This window comes from Notothenia rossii (genome assembly GCF_949606895.1).
Source record: "Notothenia rossii genome assembly, chromosome: 12".
Lineage (NCBI taxonomy): Eukaryota > Metazoa > Chordata > Actinopteri > Perciformes > Nototheniidae > Notothenia > Notothenia rossii.
In genome coordinates, this window is record NC_136911.1 from 6,447,497 (window position 1) to 6,467,170 (window position 19,674).

General features: G+C 39.3%; 1 protein-coding gene across 4 annotated transcripts in view; it reads left to right on the forward strand.

Moving 5' to 3' along the window:
* vav3 (vav guanine nucleotide exchange factor 3) overlaps window positions 1-19,674 on the forward strand; it is an 82,649-nt gene that overhangs the window by 36,885 nt on the left and 26,090 nt on the right. For all 4 annotated transcript variants that reach the window (XM_079661503.1, XM_079661504.1, XM_079661505.1 and 1 more), the window contains exons 3-16: window positions 461-519; window positions 648-713; window positions 2,855-2,963; window positions 3,806-3,907; window positions 5,069-5,137; window positions 5,481-5,584; window positions 5,719-5,818; window positions 6,090-6,185; window positions 8,937-9,005; window positions 9,670-9,756; window positions 9,859-9,944; window positions 11,216-11,348; window positions 14,746-14,855; window positions 18,725-18,826. In XM_079661503.1, coding sequence (XP_079517629.1) covers window positions 461-519; window positions 648-713; window positions 2,855-2,963; window positions 3,806-3,907; window positions 5,069-5,137; window positions 5,481-5,584; window positions 5,719-5,818; window positions 6,090-6,185; window positions 8,937-9,005; window positions 9,670-9,756; window positions 9,859-9,944; window positions 11,216-11,348; window positions 14,746-14,855; window positions 18,725-18,826 — 1,292 coding nt within the window. The remainder of the gene's footprint in view (window positions 1-460; window positions 520-647; window positions 714-2,854; window positions 2,964-3,805; window positions 3,908-5,068; window positions 5,138-5,480; window positions 5,585-5,718; window positions 5,819-6,089; window positions 6,186-8,936; window positions 9,006-9,669; window positions 9,757-9,858; window positions 9,945-11,215; window positions 11,349-14,745; window positions 14,856-18,724; window positions 18,827-19,674) is intronic.

A 19,674-nucleotide genomic window follows, 5' to 3' on the forward strand; every position in this document is an offset into this window, starting at 1 on the left:
ACTGTAACTGTAGCTGTTGACTGTGCGTACAATAAGTCATTCTTCTGAGCAGAGACAACAGTTTCCCTCCATATTTAACAATTTGTTGTACATATACGTGATTTGAATTTGTGGTAGTTGAGATTATTCCAAAATGTGCCCCACTGGAATGTTAAACCCACCAAACCAATGCTGTATTATAATATATTTAAATTTCTTATTATTGCAGAATATAAATTGGCTGGTGTGATTAGCTCTCATGTAATGTAACTGTGTGCCTGTTATTGCACACAAATAAATAAAACATTTAAACATCAGCGGTGTTGTCCGTTTGAGAATGCTGCCCTCATGTGTCTTATCTTAGAAGTGCAGCACCACAAGCCAAACTATAAACCACATTAAGTCATACATCCTGCTTTCCAGACTATATGTGTTCTCTAAATTGTAAAAAATAATGATTATATCCTTTTTTTTATTGTAGGTTATGGACACACTATCAAAACTTTCCCAAACAGCGATTACCCAACAAACTGGAATCAGGTATGTTGGAGTGAAATGACCCAAACACAATAAAATGTGCCACAATAATTCAGTATTATATGACACAATCAGGATGTATAATAATTATATTTGAAGATTGACAGCATGCTCCCTATTTCCCTTCAAAGGCCTTTCCCATCGGAGGAGAGTGTTCAAGATGAGGATATCTACAACCACCTGGAGGACCTTATAGAGTATGTTCAGTCTCCTCTCATATACACACACTACAGGGTGTTGTGGGCGTGGGCATCATTTATTCCCTGGTTGTTGACTGGAAGGCAGCCACCGCCTCCGAGGCTTTGAACATCAGCTCCCCCCACTCTTTTCTCAGTTAACCAAAAGTCGTGTGGGCTTCATGTTTTTTATTTAGCCTGTTTTCACACCTTGTTTCCCACCCACTTATGAAAGTGTTGCAGGTTTAAATAACAAATGGTTTCAGTTCTTCAAATACTCTTAAAGCCAGTTTGAGCTTGATCTCAAATTACCTGATGAAATCACTGATATGGTTTGGTTTTTCTACTGAAATGTAAGCTAGGGGTTTTGCACTAAACATGTGTTGATAGCTAACCATTTTCTGATCTGAATTAATTTATAAAAAACAACAAATTATGCATTTTTCAACCTTGAAGAGGGAACAAGGAACACGATCGGCCTACAAAGCCCCTGGTGCATCAATAACATCTGTATCTAAAATATATTTATTAGACTGAAACTGTCAGTATGCACACATTATATATATATATATATATTTTTTCCCCACGTTTTAATTCCTCAAATGTTTATGTGGTCAAACAGAGTTATCTACTATTGATTAATAAGGGTTGTTATTAGTCTACTGTGTTGGTCTTCAGTCATATGTAACTTCCGAGATCTTAGCAGAAACCATTAACCAATTAGGAAATGGTTTTGGCAGTCGAGCTACTGCAACTTGTGTAAGTCAGTGGAGACAGATAATCTTACAGTGGAAATGCTGTTGGGGAGCCTCACTCTGACACGGAGCTGGTCTATGTTTAGTGCTGACAGCTCCTAGCAGAAAGCAGCCCACTATTAGTGACAGAGGAAAACAGCAGTCTGACAGCAGCCGGCAGTGGATGAGAGGTGGAAGTGGCAGCCTGGATCACACTGAACAGAGCCGTGTTCACCCCTCAACTCCCATCTGCTCAGCGTTCAGCAGCAAATGTAAAGAAACATACACATTTATCCAACAGGAGAACTTAAATTCCACCTTTAACCACTTAGAGACAACTGTCTGAACTATAACAACTTGCAAAAATAAGGACCCAGGTTTTAGGCCAGTTATGTGTTTAACAATCACATATTCTTAAAAATCTGTGAATTATCTGACTTCTTGATCTGCCATTGTTTTAATTCACTTTGATGCAACAGCAGGCCAAGGTACCAGATGCTTCTTGATCTCTTGAGAAAATCTAATTATTTAGTATATGCATTCATTTGGCCTAAGCTCTGTTAACTTCAAGCAGTGGGATGAGCAGGAATAACATCTAAAATACAGCACTGTGTCAGGTGAAATGAAACTTGTTACACGTATGGAAACAAAAATACAGCATGCTATCTTTGTGCCACATACAATACATGCCAAAACAAGGTGTATAAAACAGAGGGGGGATACAGTTATATTTAGATTGACAGAATAGGAAATATAATGCATTTTTTGAAAAATAAAACCCAAAAGTATGAACTGAAAATTGAGCGTGATATCTCCTCTTGAATCCTCCCCCTCACCTCACCATTCTCATTCTTCACCCTATTATAAAAACAGGCTTAAAATGGCTTTATATGCCCTGGTTGGAGAGTGGAGAGACACACACACACACACACACACACACACACACACACACACACACACACACACACACACACACACACACACACACACACACACACACACACACACACACACACACACACACACACACACACACACACACACACACACACACACACACACACACACACACACACACACACACACACACACACACACACACACACACACACACACACACACACACACACACACACACACAGTAATTGGCCTGTTGCGTCACACATAACACTCTTTGCTTGTGAGTGTGTGTCCATGTGTGTTTCTGAACCACTTTCACGCCCTTGGATTAAGTTTTGTCCCTAGCTAACAAGATTTATAAAAAAATCAATTTCTGTAAAACCACAACTGTGTGTGTGTTTTAGTTTGAACCTTTAATGTGGCTGTCACAAGAAGTAAAACCATTACCCGCTCACTGTAACCCTCAGGATCAAACAGCTGTGTGATGTAAAGAAATGTCAGTAACATATTCTGTCTTATGCGCTGCAGTGAGAACGGGGTGGAGGATGAGGAGGATTTGTACGACTGTGTGTATGAGGATGAAGATGGAGGAGAGATCTATGAAGATCTGATGAAGACAGAGGCCATCGCTCCCCCGGTTAGTCCTCTTCTCTTTAACTTCAATAACTTCTTTACCATACCTCATTAATACAGACTGACTTTCTTTAGCACATTTAGTCACTATATGCCTTAAATAAGCAGTATTACATTTACGTTACTTATTTACTTTCTTCGCAAGAGATAACAAGTTTGAAACCATTCTCATTTGTGTATGTTAACTTTATGAAGCTATACAAAGCAACCAGTTCGCTAGCATGACAAATACATCTGGATTTGTATCGTTTTGCAGGAAGAAGAAGAAGAAGAAGTATTTTAAGTTGAAATGTTGGGTTTAAGGCAACAATTAAGTTAACTGAGAACTTTTTAGATTTTCTTTTAGCTTATTCAAAAAGGGTAACAGAACAACCAAATGTGAGTGGACAGTAACACGCACCCATCTGTTTTAAGCTAAGCTAATTGACTGCTAGCTGTGGCTAAATTGATCTTGTGTCAAGTGTTTGAAATGGCCTTATAGCTCAATACCAACTTGATCAACATTTTCTTTTTTGTGAAAGTTAAAAAGAAATGAATTTAATTCATTTTTGTACTAAAATTACAAATGCTTTGTTCATAAAATATGATGATACCTCACTTTTATCATATTTGGCAGACAATCGAGCTAGCATGTGCAACTCTGACCTTGCTCAAAGGGTTGCGCCGGGTTGCACGGATTACATCTGGTTGAAGACTCAACAGTTTGTCAGCCCACAGTGCTGACACATAGTAACAGTCCTGTGTGTGTGTGTGTGTGTGTGTGTGTGTGTGTGTGTGTGTGTGTGTGTGTGTGTGTGTGTGTGTGTGTGTGTGTGTCCATGTGTGTGTGTGTGTCCATGTGTGTAGGCGTTCCAGAAGCAAGCAGAGACTGACATCAGGAGCTGCTGTTTGTCAGAGATCAAGCAGACAGAGGAGAAGTACACTGAGACCCTGGAGTCTATAGAGAAGGTACTGACTTACTAAATTGCCTTTTAGTATATTCTTCCCAACGTAGTACGAAATCATATCCATTCTGTTATCCACTGATTTTCCATGAAGACTTGTGATCTTGGGCATATTATAAGTGGGTTCCAACCTTTTCAGGTGTTTGTGTGTGACCATTTCTGTGAGTTGAGAGACGTTTAAGTATAGTTTTTTATTCCAGATTGATTATTTCAATTAATTAGAGGTTTGAAGGAGCACAATATGCAGAAATTGTTTAGTTGAAAAAAGTTATAAATTGTAAATGATAATTGTTAATTCCCTTAGATTTAACATCTACATCTGGAAAACACCTGGCCTAGTTTGACCAAGTCGGTACATTTATATGTAAACTGTGACTGTGGTGTATTTAGAAGTGTAAAGTATACAGTAATATATATTTATATAAGTGACAAGTCTCTGTGAGCCCACACTCAACTACACTGGCTCAAAAATAAAAGTTAACTTGGATTTCCTTGCACTGAAAGGATGACAGAAGCACTAGAATTCAATTTGGCCTTCTTATCTCTTTCCGTCTGAGAACTGTGAAACTCACTGACTGTAATTTTAGGTATAATGGAAAAAATAATGACTAGTGTAACAAATCTGTAATCCCAGAGAGAAGAAAGGGAAACAATATATTTTTATTTGTGAAATTGGGAGCGGGTAATGAGTATTTCCAGCGCTGCTTTAAACCAAACTATGAGAAAAGCTCTTTTGTCGTGGATGTTTTCCACCTGACGCTGCACTTTTAGAGGACTGTGGGAGGCCCGCCGTCTCTCGCCCCTCAGCCCCAGCTACTTGTCTTCTACCTCTTGTGTACGTTCACGTCTGGAAAAAGCCTTGCCTGCTCTCCCAGAGGAATACTCAGTAGATGACTTTCAATATGAAGTGGCTGGTGGAGTTTGTGCTCGCACGCTCCTTTGAGATGTAGAGGTGACTATTCGGCGGGAGTAGTCTGAGAGGAAATCATTAAATTGCAAACTCTGAAAATGAGATTATTGTCGTGACCCAGACAGTCCTGCTTGTTTTTGCTGACTGCCGCAACTTGGCCCCATAATGTAATAGCTTCTCGCAAAATGACTTTCCCACTCTTAGTCTAGAGGGGACGAGCCTCATTCTCTTATGTTCTCTCTCCCTCTGCTGCAGCACTTTATGACACCCCTCACAATGTTCCTATCCATGGTCGAGATGGAAAAGGTGTTTGTGAATATCCCGGTAAGTCTTTAAAGTGTAATGATCCCACTGGGTGGTCAACTAAAGGACACACAATTCTTTATTGAAGGGCTATATCGCAGTAGGACAAATAGAGGCTTGAAAACAACATTAAGGAATTTCACTGTTGATTTGTTCATGGCATTTTATTTCTAAAAAAGCCCACTAAATGTCTGATAAATTTTAATATTCTCTACTAATATACTATTACATTTGTAACATGATTAAGAGTCTGCAGACATGCTAACAGCTCTGTGAGGAAATGCTTAATTAAATTGAATTTGTAGACTATAGCCCTTAATGTAAGTAACTGATATGTCATGCAGATCACTGTTTTTGGTTTTAGGACCTGGTTAAAGTTCACAAAGGTTTACTGGTGGAAATCCAAGACTCAGTCCACCACAGAAGTGCCCAGAACCTCCACCAGATCTTCATCACTTTTAAAGAGAGGTACACTATGGACTTTGTAACCATAATCCATTTACATTTCTGTAATACTCTTAGAATAAATGATGCATCTGTGAGTCATGATATACAGTCCTTGACTCCAAGTCGCCTCACTACATGTGCTTAACCTGTTCTAGGCTGTTGATCTATGGGAAATACTGCAGCCACGTGGAAACAGCCATCATTTGTCTGGATGACATCTGCAAAGAAAGGGAGGACGTACGCATGAAGCTAGAGGTAAAACGTCTTTACTGTCAGTAAATGGTTATTTAGAGACACATTTTGACAAGTGTTGATCATGTCACAATAGTCAGATAATGCCCTCAAGTGTTCACCTGAGGCACTGCGGGTGATTTATGACCGCATAAAAACTGTTCTATCATTTCAACTCTTTTCTTTATCCCATTCTAATTCTGAGGTTACACACGCTATGCACTGTCATGGGCTTTTCTTTTCTTTATAGGATGTTTAATTTGTAAGATTTGCTTTCTTTGTTGTGTTCCTACAGGAGTGTTCAAAGAGAGCTAACTACGGCAAGTTCACACTGAGGGATCTGCTTGTGGTTCCTATGCAGCGAGTCTTAAAGTATCACCTCCTCCTGCAGGTATAGTACTTCAATATTTCCTCTGCACTATTTATACTTTAATCATAAAGTGATATGAATATGCTATAAAGCCGTAGCCTTTAGTGTTTGAAAAAAAGGTAGCTCTCTTTCTCTCTCTTTTTCTGCACAAACCTTTGAAACCATACTAATCTATGAATACTGAGCCTTACTTATAATAACATAACTTAGTGTGATTTAAAGAATAATGAAATCAAAGCACACAATATGACTTTTATGTCTGTGGACCATAACAAAAACAAAAAAATTGAATTGTATATATGTTCTGCTATTCATAGGCATAGACTTCCAAACTAAAAAGTAGACTTTTGTTTTTACAGTGTTATTTTAAAAATATAAATATGTGCTAATATCACTCTAATTATATACTATTTATTCCTCAATAACATATGAAAACATTTATATAAAAAATGCTTTCCTCCCAAAATGTACTGAAGAGACATTTGTATTACCTTTTACTTATTAACAATTTGTTTTACCTCCACCTCTGTGTATACATCCATATCATGTCAATCACTGTCTTTGTGATCAAAGCTGGACCGAAAGTTACAGTTAAAAATCTTCACTGGCTTTACAGATGGCTGTGAGTGAGTGACACAGCCCCATTAGGGAGATGCTATTCATCAAAGCCTCATCCATTCCTAATCAGGCTTCATGAGCAACTGGACTTTGTGCCACTGGGTGGAGCTGTTGCCCATGTTTGGATCCCTCCCGCTGCCTTCGTCCTTCAGGCTCCTCTCGTCTGTCTCTGGCTTCTTTATTACTCTCAGTCTGAAATGACACGCACATAATTGTCATCTGAGAATCGAGAAGCAGGAGAGAGAAAATAGATATAGTGAGGACTGAAAGTGAGAACAGCAGACAGAACAAGACAAACAACTGAAGAAAGACAGATGCAGAGGTGAAGTGGTGTTGAAGTGGTGAGAGTCTGAATGTGAAGCTAAAATACATTAGTGGAGACTCCGGAGAAAGTCAGGAAAAAGTTACTAACAAGTGACAAAAAAAAGAACATTTTAAAAGATCTAAAATGTCTCTGAGGACTTTTCTTCCATGATACATTTTGACTACGTAAAATATTCTTTAGTGGTTTTTATTATTGTTTTAAATCATGATATGTATCTTTAACATAGCCCAGTTCAAAGTTACATTTACTCGGAGTAAATAGTGTGTGTTTGTCACATGTGTGTGTGAGCACGGCCTATTCCTATAATTTAATGATAAAAAATAAATTTTCATTATGTGGGTTCAAAAATGTCAATGAGTTTTCATTAGTAGCTACCTTTTGCAATTAGGTATTCAGTTGTTTACTACATAAAAAAGTATTTCTAAGATTTATTTTCACATGCAAGTCTGGTTTGCGCTATATCTTTTAACATTTAGCATTACCTATAATAACAGCAAATCTGCCATGTCCAAACTGAAATTAATCGAGAATAATCAAATACACCAATTTATGCTTTTAAATGGATCCTATTCTATTTGTCCTGTTTAGTCAGAGATGGTTCCCTCAGGGGTTTTTAATAAAAAGCCTTAAATCAGACACCCTGAAACCTTGTGATGTGTCATGTTTGCATGTCCCATCAAAATGAAAAAACCCTGTAGCAACACAGTAACAGCGTGTGTGCCGGGTTCCCTGCTGAACAGCGGGGTAACAGCCAGCGACATGAAAACCTCCGCTGGTTACTCTCCCACACGGTGACAGCCAGAATCCGAACAACACATGTCTCGCTCACCAAATGTCTCGCTCACCAGTCCTTTTCTCTTTCTTTCTCACTGCATCCGCTCATCATTTCTCTTCCCCCCTGAACACGATTCCCTCAATGACTCCATCATGTTTGGTCCCGGCTATCAGTGGGACCACTCCCTTCCCCCTATCTCTGAGGATGTGTGGAGGTGGGAGCAGGGCTTGATAAATAGGACTCTGTCGCCTTGCTAGTGATAATAATGCCCAGGTTGAGCTTGACTGACACCAGGGATTTGAGCAGTAGCGAGCAGACACATATCTCCCTTAGCGGCTCAGTGTGTGTGTGTGTGTGTGTGTGTGTGTGTGTGTGTGTGTGTGTGTGTGTGTGTGTGTGTGTGTGTGTGTGTGTGTGTGTGTGTGTGTGTGTGTGTGTGTGTGTGTGTGTGTGTGTGTGTGTGTGTGTCTAGATGCAGTTTGTATGGGCCTGTATGAAGGACATGCATGGCATCCTTCCTTATCCTCCACTGCTGAGGTCTAGATGTCTTGTTTACGCTGCAGTCAGGCACTGGCAAGCAATTTCAGATAGACACTTGCCCCCACACACCTGGAACAGACGAGTGCACACACACACACACAATATCTGATTTATTTCAGGACAGGATTCTTCTGGCAGTAATCCTTTTCATTTCTTATTTCTAAGATTATTTTTTCGGCATTTTCGCCATTATTTGATGAGAAATGGGGAGAGGAATAGAGACAACAAAGGTCCCAAGGCCAGAATCGAACCCTGGATGAGGCGCTGTAGCTATTTGGCTACCAATGTCCTTCAATACTTTTCTTATTCACATCTAGAGCTGAAGCTTTAGGTTCTCATGTTTTTCTATGATTTGCAACCTAGCTTTCTTCCTTTCATTTCCAACTTTGAGTGTATAATCAAACATTAGTTGTTATTGTTTTTAATCAGTTTTACAATACAAAGTTAAATAGTTCTCATCATTTAAAACTTGCTTAACTAAATCTGTGTTTATTGATTTGTTTCTGTCCAATAGGAGCTGATGAAACACACTCATGATTCCTCCGACAAGACCAATCTGCGCACGGCATTGGATGCTATGAAGGTACAACATCAGTTTGATCCTAGTATTTTACTTACACATACTCTTATCCCACGAGGCATAACTTGTACATGTACAAACATAAGTAACAGTAACCCCTTCAAAACAAACCAGTTAGATTTCCTAATTCATGTTGTATTCCCCTAAACGCCTTAGGATTGTCTGGGTTAGGCGTCCTGTTATGTATAGATTTGATTGAAATGTTGCTTTTGATGAGAGGAATATTTGTTTATAGGCCTTGGAAGGTTTCTGTCTCTTTAGGATTGTTGTTTGACTTCCTGTTCCTATTTGTCCTTAAAAACAATGACCATCATTAATATTTGGGTTAAATAATATTTTCCCTCTTGACATGTCATCTCAGCTCGCTATAAAAGCTTGTGTAACCTAACAAAATAACCTTATTACAGTATGTCCGGGAAATAATCTACAAGATACTGCAGTTCATTGAACCTCCTTACGTAAAGAAACGAGTATACCAAGTGAAGCAAGTCCTGCTCTTTTTGAGCACTTTTGTTCCCAATGTCGTATCGAGTGTCTAATTGGAGTGTACATCAGCAATAGTCACTTTTGAAGAAGAGAGCTCAAAAAGAAAGAAAACCATTGCATGTAATGGGGAAAATTGTGAAAAGGAAAAAGGAAAGACTTTTGAATGATTACTTGTCTACAGGACTTGGCTCAGTACGTCAACGAAGTCAAGCGAGACAATGAGACACTGCGAGAAATAGATCAGTATCAGAAATCCATCGAAAACCTGGTAAGCCACCTGTTCCTTCCAAATAATGAAATGCTAATCTAATTTTCTCTGAGATTTTCATTGGAAATTGCCTTCCTCATCCATTTGTCTCTCTTTCCGTAGAATCAGACTTTGAGTAACTATGGGAGACCCAAAGGTGACGGGGAGGTACGGGTGGCCTCGGTGGACAAACGAGCCAAACAGGACAGGTGAGATGTGAGGGTGACATGCTGGTTGACTGAAACGCTGACTGACTGACTGCAGCTTAACCAGATCAGGTGCTGTGTTTGGAAAACTGCCAGAGTATGTATTGCAAAGTTTAAAGCCAAAGTCTTTTTAAAAACAAAATCCAGTAAGTGAACATCAAGGTTATATAGTTACAGTACAACCATGCAGAGTTCCAGACAAATAGAATATAAGGAGTAATACATGTGTTTTGTGGGGTTTCACTTTCCTGGTTTCACTTTCCTGGTTCCCAACCTTTTTTCCCAAGAGCCCCCCCAAATGACTCCTGTTGGAAGTTGCGCCCCCCCCCCCCACACACGCAACAGCGGTGACTTTGATGGTTATTGGACTCAGGATTAATTCATTTGGATTCCCACTGTATGCTGAAATTAAATGACGGCGCGGAAGTGCAAACAATTCACAAAGGGATTAAACTGTTTAAAACACATGCTCAAAGTAAGCCGGATTTTGCCGATGTGTTTATGTGGATTCAAAAGTCGTAAATAATCTACAAAATGGAGGAGACCGATCTGATCGGAGCAACTGAGACAAATAATCCAACTGAAACCGGCATGGACAATGACTATGTTTTAAAAATGCGCTTATCCAGAAAAGCCTGGTTTGGACACTTTACGGAGAGAAGAAACATTTCTATTAAAGAAAGAATTAGTCATTTCTGTCTTTTTATTCCTTTAATAGCTACTAACTTGAATTTTTATTCAAATTAATGAATACATTATTTTGTATATTGTATTGTAATGTAGAGACAAGGCTTTTAGTGACAATCATGTATTGCTTTACATGTAAACAAAAAATAAATAAAAATCTAAATATGATATTTGGGGCTAAATCCCAAAGTTTCCTTCAGAGGCACTTTCTCACCTGAAATGTATGTGATAGGCTAAGGGCCGGTACATCTCTAAGCGGTGACCAATACTAACAGAGCGGGCTAGCTAACCAATCAGAGCAGACTGGGCTCTGGTTTCAGACAGAGGGTGAAAAGAGGTCAACAGGCAGTATTAGAAAGATAAAGAGCTTTTTGAACATTAAAGCATGGGAACATGTCACAGTAGAGACACGCAATACATATATCAACTCTGAATATGAGCACAATAGGGCACCTTTAAGAATTCCTCAAATACGAACCAGAGAATAGTTAGTTATAATTATTATTATTGAGATATCACTTTTTTCCCAAAATGCACTGGGCATAAAAACATGAATAAACTTCGACATCATTCTCTTTGATCCGCAGGCACATCTTTCTGTTTGACGCGGCGGTGATCGTTTGCAAGCGGCGAGGAGACAACTACGAGATGAAAGAAGTGATTGACCTGCACCTCTTCAAGATCACCAACAACCCCACATCGGATAAGGAGAACCGCAAGGTCTGCACACACACGGATATGGTTCAAATTTAGACAAGATTGTGACTAGTCTCCCCATCCAAAGAGTAGGGTGTGGCAAGTCATTGATAGTTGCTACAGTAGACATTTTTACCTAATAAGAATACTTATTATTGGTGAGACTATGAAGCTGTTAACAGTAACACATAATATTTGTTCACTTCAGACACTTTTAATCACAGGTGTAACTAACCCGATTAATGATGGCTCTGTCTCCTGGGTAACAACGAGTCTTCATGGCTCTGTATTATTTAGCACCGCTGTAAGCCATCGATTGCAGCTACTAATGTATGTTAGTGGTTACACCTGTGTGAATGTCTGAAATATTCACTGTAAGAATCAACTTAACTATGCGCAGTGTTTCTCAAACACATTAGATCGTTTTTAGGGCAAATGCTCAGCTTTTTCTTGGCAGCAACTCATGCCTTCGTGAAAATGTTCATTTCGATGCCAAGAGAGTAACTCTAGTCGTTTTTTGGAGAGGCCACAGGGAGGATGTTTAGCTCAGACATGCACCAATATTAGCCTCAATTAAATCTAAAACTGAAGTAAAATGGAAAAGAAAATGTCTTCCAGGCTAGCAGACACCATTTGTTGGTAGTTTTTCATTTATTTGCACAAAAGCTACACCAATTTTTTCTCCTTTCTTGTTTTGCTGAACCCTTAAGACAGGACTTCCAGCTATTAAAGATGGGCCATGTTCCAAATCACAGATTGTTTTAGTATGTACTGCAGCTGTTTTAAAAAGATATGTAATGCAAAATGCATACATACAATTGGGACAATGTCGGAGAACATCCTTGTATTTTTGACATACTACTGTAGGTATTGGGCCTTACCAAATCTTAGTCTGGCATACTAAATAGTTTGGTAGTATGGCTATTTGAACGCACAGATGGTATTAAATAATCCAATGACAAAATGTCCCAGTATTTCTGGCAGTCGAAGGGCTTATTTTTACAGTTAACAATTCATAACCCGGAAGAAAATCACACTGCATTGGACAGTGTGAAGCACAGGTCTCAATGTATTGTGTTTGTAGCTAGAATAAGAACGCTTTAGTTTATTGGGTGTTATTCTGATATACAATGATATATAAAGGAAAATACAGTATTTCTCAAGCATTAAGCTGTTTATGTTATGGTGTGTGACCCTTTTCCAACCAATAACCCATTTTAGCAGTGATGTACAGTGATTTATAACAGCTAAAAAGCTTTTGATTACATTTCATTTCACCCAAGGCTCAATCAATGTAACGAGTATATTCTGCTTTCACTGTTACTCTGATATTCAGCACGTAAAAGTAAAAGAAAGTAGCAGAACATACTTTCTAATATTCTGTATAATAGAAAGAACAAAACAAGCATCTGATATTACACCTAAAGCTATAATGGAGGGAAGTCTTGCACTGTTGAGTTCATTATTGCCTTTTTATGACTGAGTCAGCAAAGCTCAGGAACCAAGTTGGACTCCTGACAAACCAATTAACAGTGATACTCCAGCATAATGAGCAGCCATAACAATTTATCAGATAAACGGCAGTTTATAAAGTTGAGTAAAAATGGAGCTGACTGTATTTTATACTGTAAGCACCTGTACCAACATCTACGTCCCACTGCTTTCATTTGTGCCCCGAATACCCTAATGTGCTGCTAGAATGAACTACATGCTGAATCTTTGCAGCTCATAACACAAACAAGAAAAATAATAACCAGAAAAGATTCAATTTAATTTTTAATTTGATACATGCTTGTTCCAGCACATGTTTTACATTGTCTTGTTCATTCACCAGCGTAATACTGAAAGTGTCAGACTAGAACAGCCTGCCTCCTCCCAGATGGTCCTATCATTAAACCTCGCTTTGGGCCTGACTGCGTCACACACACACACACACACACACACACACACACACACACACACACACACACACACACACACACACACACACACACACACACACACACACACACACACACACACACACACACACACACACACACACACACACACACACACACACACACACACACACACACACACACACACACACACACACACACACACACACACACACGTTGCCAGTCATAATGAGGAATGATATCTAAGGCGTGCCAGGAAACAATGATTCGGGGAATAATGATGTTGTAAATAGCAGACATTAGTAGGCTAAGACCCATATGGGCGTATAACGTTGTTTTTGTATTGAAACCTCCGCTCTATCAGTGTCATTCACCTCTGACATGATGCAGTTTCCTTGATTGTGGAATTGCCAAAGATGACAGTAGCTGTCTGAAGAAAGCAGCAAAAATAATCTTAGAACCAAAATAATCACATGTACGTGCATCTGGAGGTAAAACCAAATAACCTCCAAGTCCAATCGTTTCTAGAATGATGTACACAGCAGTTAAAAAAGTGTTGCGCATACAATAGACTAAGGACAACATTTTCAGCTGTTATTTACTTAATAGGTGATAATATGTGAACGTTATATGCATGTTTCCGCTGCCCCTCGAGTGGCCAAACACATTTATTGTTCTCTTTGACAGATTGACCTACTGTAAAACACTTCAGAAAGGCTTTGAATTATTTGTATTTTAGGAAAATCAAAGGAATTACTTTCATTATCAGTCTGGAAGTATGATCCTTTTACATTTCTAAGGCGATACCAAGAAAACAAAAAGTCCAAACTGAGAGACAAACACCTCTACCTTCTGCTACAAATTGGTTGCTAGAGATATATTTGCCGAGCGCAAGTCTTGGTGTCCACTGGGAATGCCTCTGCAGAGCGATGCTTTCCTTTTCTCTTTTCTTTCAATAGAAAGGATCAGCCTCTGCGCTTGCCTGACAGCACTGAGAGCTTGGCATGTTTTTTCGCCTTCAGAGATGAGTGCTAGAAGTTCAAAACCCCACATAGGAGCCATAAAAAGTGCATCACACAAGCATCTGTTTAGTGATGCCATCTGAAAAGCCGAGGCATGTGTTGACACAGAAGCTAATAGACTCATATTTAGCCTTTGAAGTGGGTAATGACGGCCGATTACAGGCCCACTCGCACTACTTGGGTACGTGCATGCTGTCTGATGCCCAGCAGTTACATGGCTACCTCACACTCCTCCCTGTCTCCATTATGCTCGTCTCCTTCTTCTCTCGTCTCTATCTGTCAGTTCTGCCACCCTTCAGCTTTTGTGTTTGCTCTCCCCTAAGCATCCCTCTTTCATTTTGAATCTCTTTGTCTCCATCTGTCTCCCTGCATCCCGTCTCCTTCAGCTCCTGCCCCCTTCTGCTCCGTTTGTCTTTCACTTGAAACCCCTCAATTTATTTATTTGCCGTTGTCTCATTTTCTGTCTGAAACATGCGTGTTTTTTCTTTCCTGTTGCAGTGGTCCTACGGCTTCTACCTCACTCACAACCAGGGCCAGAGCGGCTTTGAATTCTTCTTCAAGACCAAAGAGCTGAAGAAGAAGTGGCTGGAGCAGTTTGGCATGGCCATGTGAGTTTTTTTTTTTTTTTTTGCGAGAGTGTGTATTTGCGTCACAGAAGTGTGTGACTCTTTGTCCCCGCTGCATTTTGTCACAGCATCAAAAAACTCATGCCGTTTGTCCTGTTATTCAAGTTTGGCTACTTGATGATTTGTGAGCCACGCGACACTGTGTGCGATTTATAATCTCGTGTTTTAGTCACTAACTTTCAAAAGCAGAAGCTGACTGAAAATGCACAAAAAAGTTAATTTCGCAGTATTTTAATAATATTTAGTGCTATTCACTCTATTTGTTAGACACTTGAATGGATCATCAGATGTAGTTAAACTGCCAAAAAGAGTCCACATCCTGAACAGGAATCTAGTTCATCTGAACTGACTGAAACCAGTGCCAAGAGAGAACTATAGTATTTCACTTCTGGAGCCAAAAAAGACTCATCTTTTTAATGTACTCACCTCTGTCTTTCACAGCTTTGACACATACAGGCCAGACAAGTTGAATGGGGTATACAATAACTTCAGGAGAAGTTATCTAGATTTGAATTTCAACTGAAGTCTTAAACACAATTTATATGACACTGGACAAAGTGTGAAAACAGAAGAGTATCTCAACCACAGGGAGCTGTGTAAAGATTAGGCATTGTTTGCTGAAATGTTGCTGGTGCTTGATCTAAGTTACAGCCACGAGACAAAATAAAAAATGTTGTAGCTCAGTTTGTGATATTTGAGACGCCAAACCAGAGATACTTTAACAACTACTTTCAAAACAAACTACGCGAGTCTGGAGGACTGGCCAAAAACATGAGGGAAGTCCGGGCCAGTCACACCAGGGGCGGTCAGACCCTGACCTTCCCCTAAACCAAAAGGCAAATACATAGAACTAAACTAAGACATAAAGCCTTAGTTAAGTCTACCAGATCCCTGAACCTCAAAATATACTAATATAAATAAAGAGCAAACTCAAAAAGGACAACTGAGTGCTGTAGTGTCTGAACGCATCAACAGAGAGACAGCCAGATTCTCTCTCCTTCAGCCTTCCTTATGTATGGAGCATCAAGAAGGACAGCAGCACCTGACAGAAGGAGCAGCCAATCAGTGATCAGGAGCACCTGTGCCTAATGAGCAAAGAGGGGAGGAAAGAGAATAAGGAGGGAGGGAACAACAATCTGCAGTAGGGGGTCCATTCCCTCATTTCAAACCATGAAATAAAGCTACAATTGAATGACATTAGATGACATGTGGAGGAATCTGTCTGATGGAATTGGCACCAGAAAAAACTAGACATATTGCACAGTGAAGCAGAATACTACATGCCCAGTACAACAGGTCCATTAGGAGCTGTGAAATCTCTTTGTAAGGTTTAAAAACGTAACCCAGATGATGTCATGGCGGTGTGTTGTCAGGGTTACACTGGTCCGGCCTCAAAGACTGCATTTGAACAGAAAGCCTATTTAACAAACTGAAGGTGTGAGGAATGCAGGCAAGAGTATTTTATTGCAAAGTAACAGACTTTTTTTTAAAATCACTCATTAGAGAAACACACATCCTATGCATTATGTTAGTGGATGACACTAATAACACATTTCTGTCAGCTAGGCATAAGATACCTGTTGCTAGATGCTTGAACACATTGCCATTAGCATCAGTTTAGTTAACAACTGAGAAAGAAAAAAGATCTGTGAAATATCATTTTTAAGTGGCTAAAGAAAGCAACAGGCCTGATGGAAGAGGATTGGGAAGATGTGGTGTGATGTGAAAACAGCTGCTTTGGTTGATTAACTTTTGGAGCTAAATTAACGAGCTGCGAGAATAGAAAGGCGTTGCCAGACGATCACACTCTCCCACAGCGATGCTCAACAGCTGATCTGTGAACGGTTGTTTTCTCTCACATGCCGCCTGTTTACTGCATGACAAATGTTCGGTAGACAAATACCGAAAGTAGAAACTGGTTTTTAAACAGCCGTGATGTGAGCACCCCATCCTTGAAAGTCAGAAGAAGACTGAAAATGAAGTCATATTATATTTCTGGGTTTTAAAGTCCTTCAAATCTCGGCTAACGCGGCTAACTCTCAGCGGTCCGACAAAGTTGCATCGTACATCTTTAAACGCTTCAGAAAGAGTGGAACTGGAAGAAGGCGGTCATACTCTGAAAGTCAAGAAAAGTGAGTCACAATGTTTATCCTACAGTATAGCACACTATCCAATATATTTAGGTGTTATTATTTGATGAAATTGACCCTCTTTCTTGTCAGCAATATAAAATGTCTAGTTGATAACAATCTTCCGTTCAATATGGATACGTCTCAGTACAGAGGAGATGACACCCTGAAGGTCTCTCTTTCTTCTTTGACAACGTTTTTACCAATCTTCCCAAAACATGTTAATTTAGAGTTGACAAGTAGCACCTGTGCATATAAAGCTTGTGTCGTCATGTCTATCTATTATAACAATGAAAAAAACTAAAAGACAGACCTCTTCAATTGGAAACAAACATGAAATTGTGCTACAGGCAAACTCTTTTTGTCTTTCCTTTCTCACACACACATCAATTCATCCATATCCCAAGGGGCCAAGAATACTTCTATATTCACGTCAGGAAGACCTTGCCTGTCTATTTGCAATTCTCTCCTTCCCACTTCAAAGAAGAGTATCAGTGTTTCCTGCAATTATAAGTGGCCCTTTTTGCGGGGTTTTGTTTCCTTTAATATTCACATTTTCATCAAAGAACAAAACAGTTAAGTAACAAACACAGAAACGTGTTTTCCTTCATTCATTGTGTTAATCTGGGACTCCTACTACAGTGTCGGTATGTTCAGTGAAATACTGGTTATAATTATTAACCCCAAATGTCATCCAATATGCTTTTATTTCATTCCGCAAGTCTTAGTACTGTATGATCATGGTAAGACAGTTATGAGCAGAGACTACATTTAAACTCAGTGGTGCGTTTAACACATTCCAACTCTTGCCATTTTGGTGAACGGAAGAAACATTGCATTTAGTCTTTTGAAAGCTTTGTTTATTGTTTTTCCCCTGGATCTTTTGACATTGTGAATGCAACTCTTCTCGACACATCACTCTCAAATCCCGGTGTCAGTTGAAGAAACCTCAATTCATAAACAAGAGCATTTTTGGGGAACATTATCATGTGATACTGCCATACAATTTATCTCAACTAAACTTCAACTTCATGCAAGGTGATTTTTCTGGAAGTCAGTCTGAAAAGTGGTATATATATATATACGTATATATATATATAAAAACTTTGAGAATGCAAATACAGCAAGGTGCACAATAGTGTGACTCCATTAATACATCAAAACTATTCACAAAACTCTTCTGTTGCTGCTATCCTTATAAAACTAATCTAAAATTATTCGTTTTAGAAGATTTGTTGATTGAGAGTCCAGTGGTGGCTGTGTAGGATTTTCTCTGACATGTGTGATCCGAACATTTCCAATAATTCAAGAAAATTGCGTCAAAAAGTAACAATTTATTAAAATGAGATCATTTGTAAGACATTATCTTTAGCACTAGTTTTACTGTGTTTCTTTACTCCAAACGTGCCACACGCAATAAATAGAATACATCCGATGACTTGCGGAAATTAAATTGGGTGTTTTGTTTTAAGATTAACATTAACATTACAAACACACATGGATAGGTCTAAATACAGATATGCACAAACATGCATTTTTATAGAGTGTAGATGCTAGGTTGTCCGGCATAGGATACGTACATATTTATGAGAATTCTAAATAAGCGTTAATACAAAACATCTAACATAATAACCTACTTAATTGGAATATTCTTCAGCAAATACAATCTTAGATCGTAACCAATCAACACCTAATGTTTGTTGTGTGTTATGTCTTGTTTAGATCCAACATTCGCCCAGAGAACGCCACAAACAACCTCCACGAGTTCAACATGCACACCTTTGAAAGGATCACCTCCTGCAACTCTTGCCACATGCTGCTGAGGTAAGAGGCCAGTTGTAATTCACACACATGCACAAACACACACAGTGGAAGCAGCCCATAACTCCTTCAAAGCTATCGTCAAACATAAAGACCGGGGACGAGACCCCTTCCCTTCTGTCTCTCAGGATTCCTTTGAAAGACCTCCACCTCCTCTTCCTCTCCTGTGCAGCCTTACAATCTATTCGTCACTTTCCTTATTCTCCTCTCTTCCTCTGCACATGTGCCTTAGTTGTGCGAAGTTTCCTTTGAATTCGCTGAATGGTATCGGCACCCAGAGGTCCGCGTCCACGGTCTCACAGCGAGAACGATTGAGCGGTTTCACCTACCGGTAGAGAAGTGTCTGTCACACTCCAGCACTTCCTCAAGGCAATGGAGGGGTAGGGGACAGGATTATTGCACTGCGACTATTGAGAGCCACACACTGAATTCACCAACATTTACTGAGGATAGAGTGTGAAGAAAAAACAAGAATAATGCAGGGAAGGTCTCAATCGGCATGTGAAGTGCCACGTGTCTTTTATTTGAAGTGTTACAAGGATTCATTGGACCTATTGTGCCTTTGTTTGAAGTGCCTTTTAATTAACACTGGATTAACTTGACAATAGAATTGTAACCTCTTATCTAACAGGTATCAAATATATAATGACTTCATGAATCATAATCTATCAAGCCAAGTGCGATTATTTGTTTTTAAGATGTGTTAGATATTATTTTATAAAAGCAACAGCTCATATCAGACATCTTGTGTACTATACTAGTACTCAGTATGATAAGAAATACAAGAGCACATGATTTGCTGAGGTGATTTGAAGGACAATAAGAAAACATGATACCCAGGAACCTTGTAG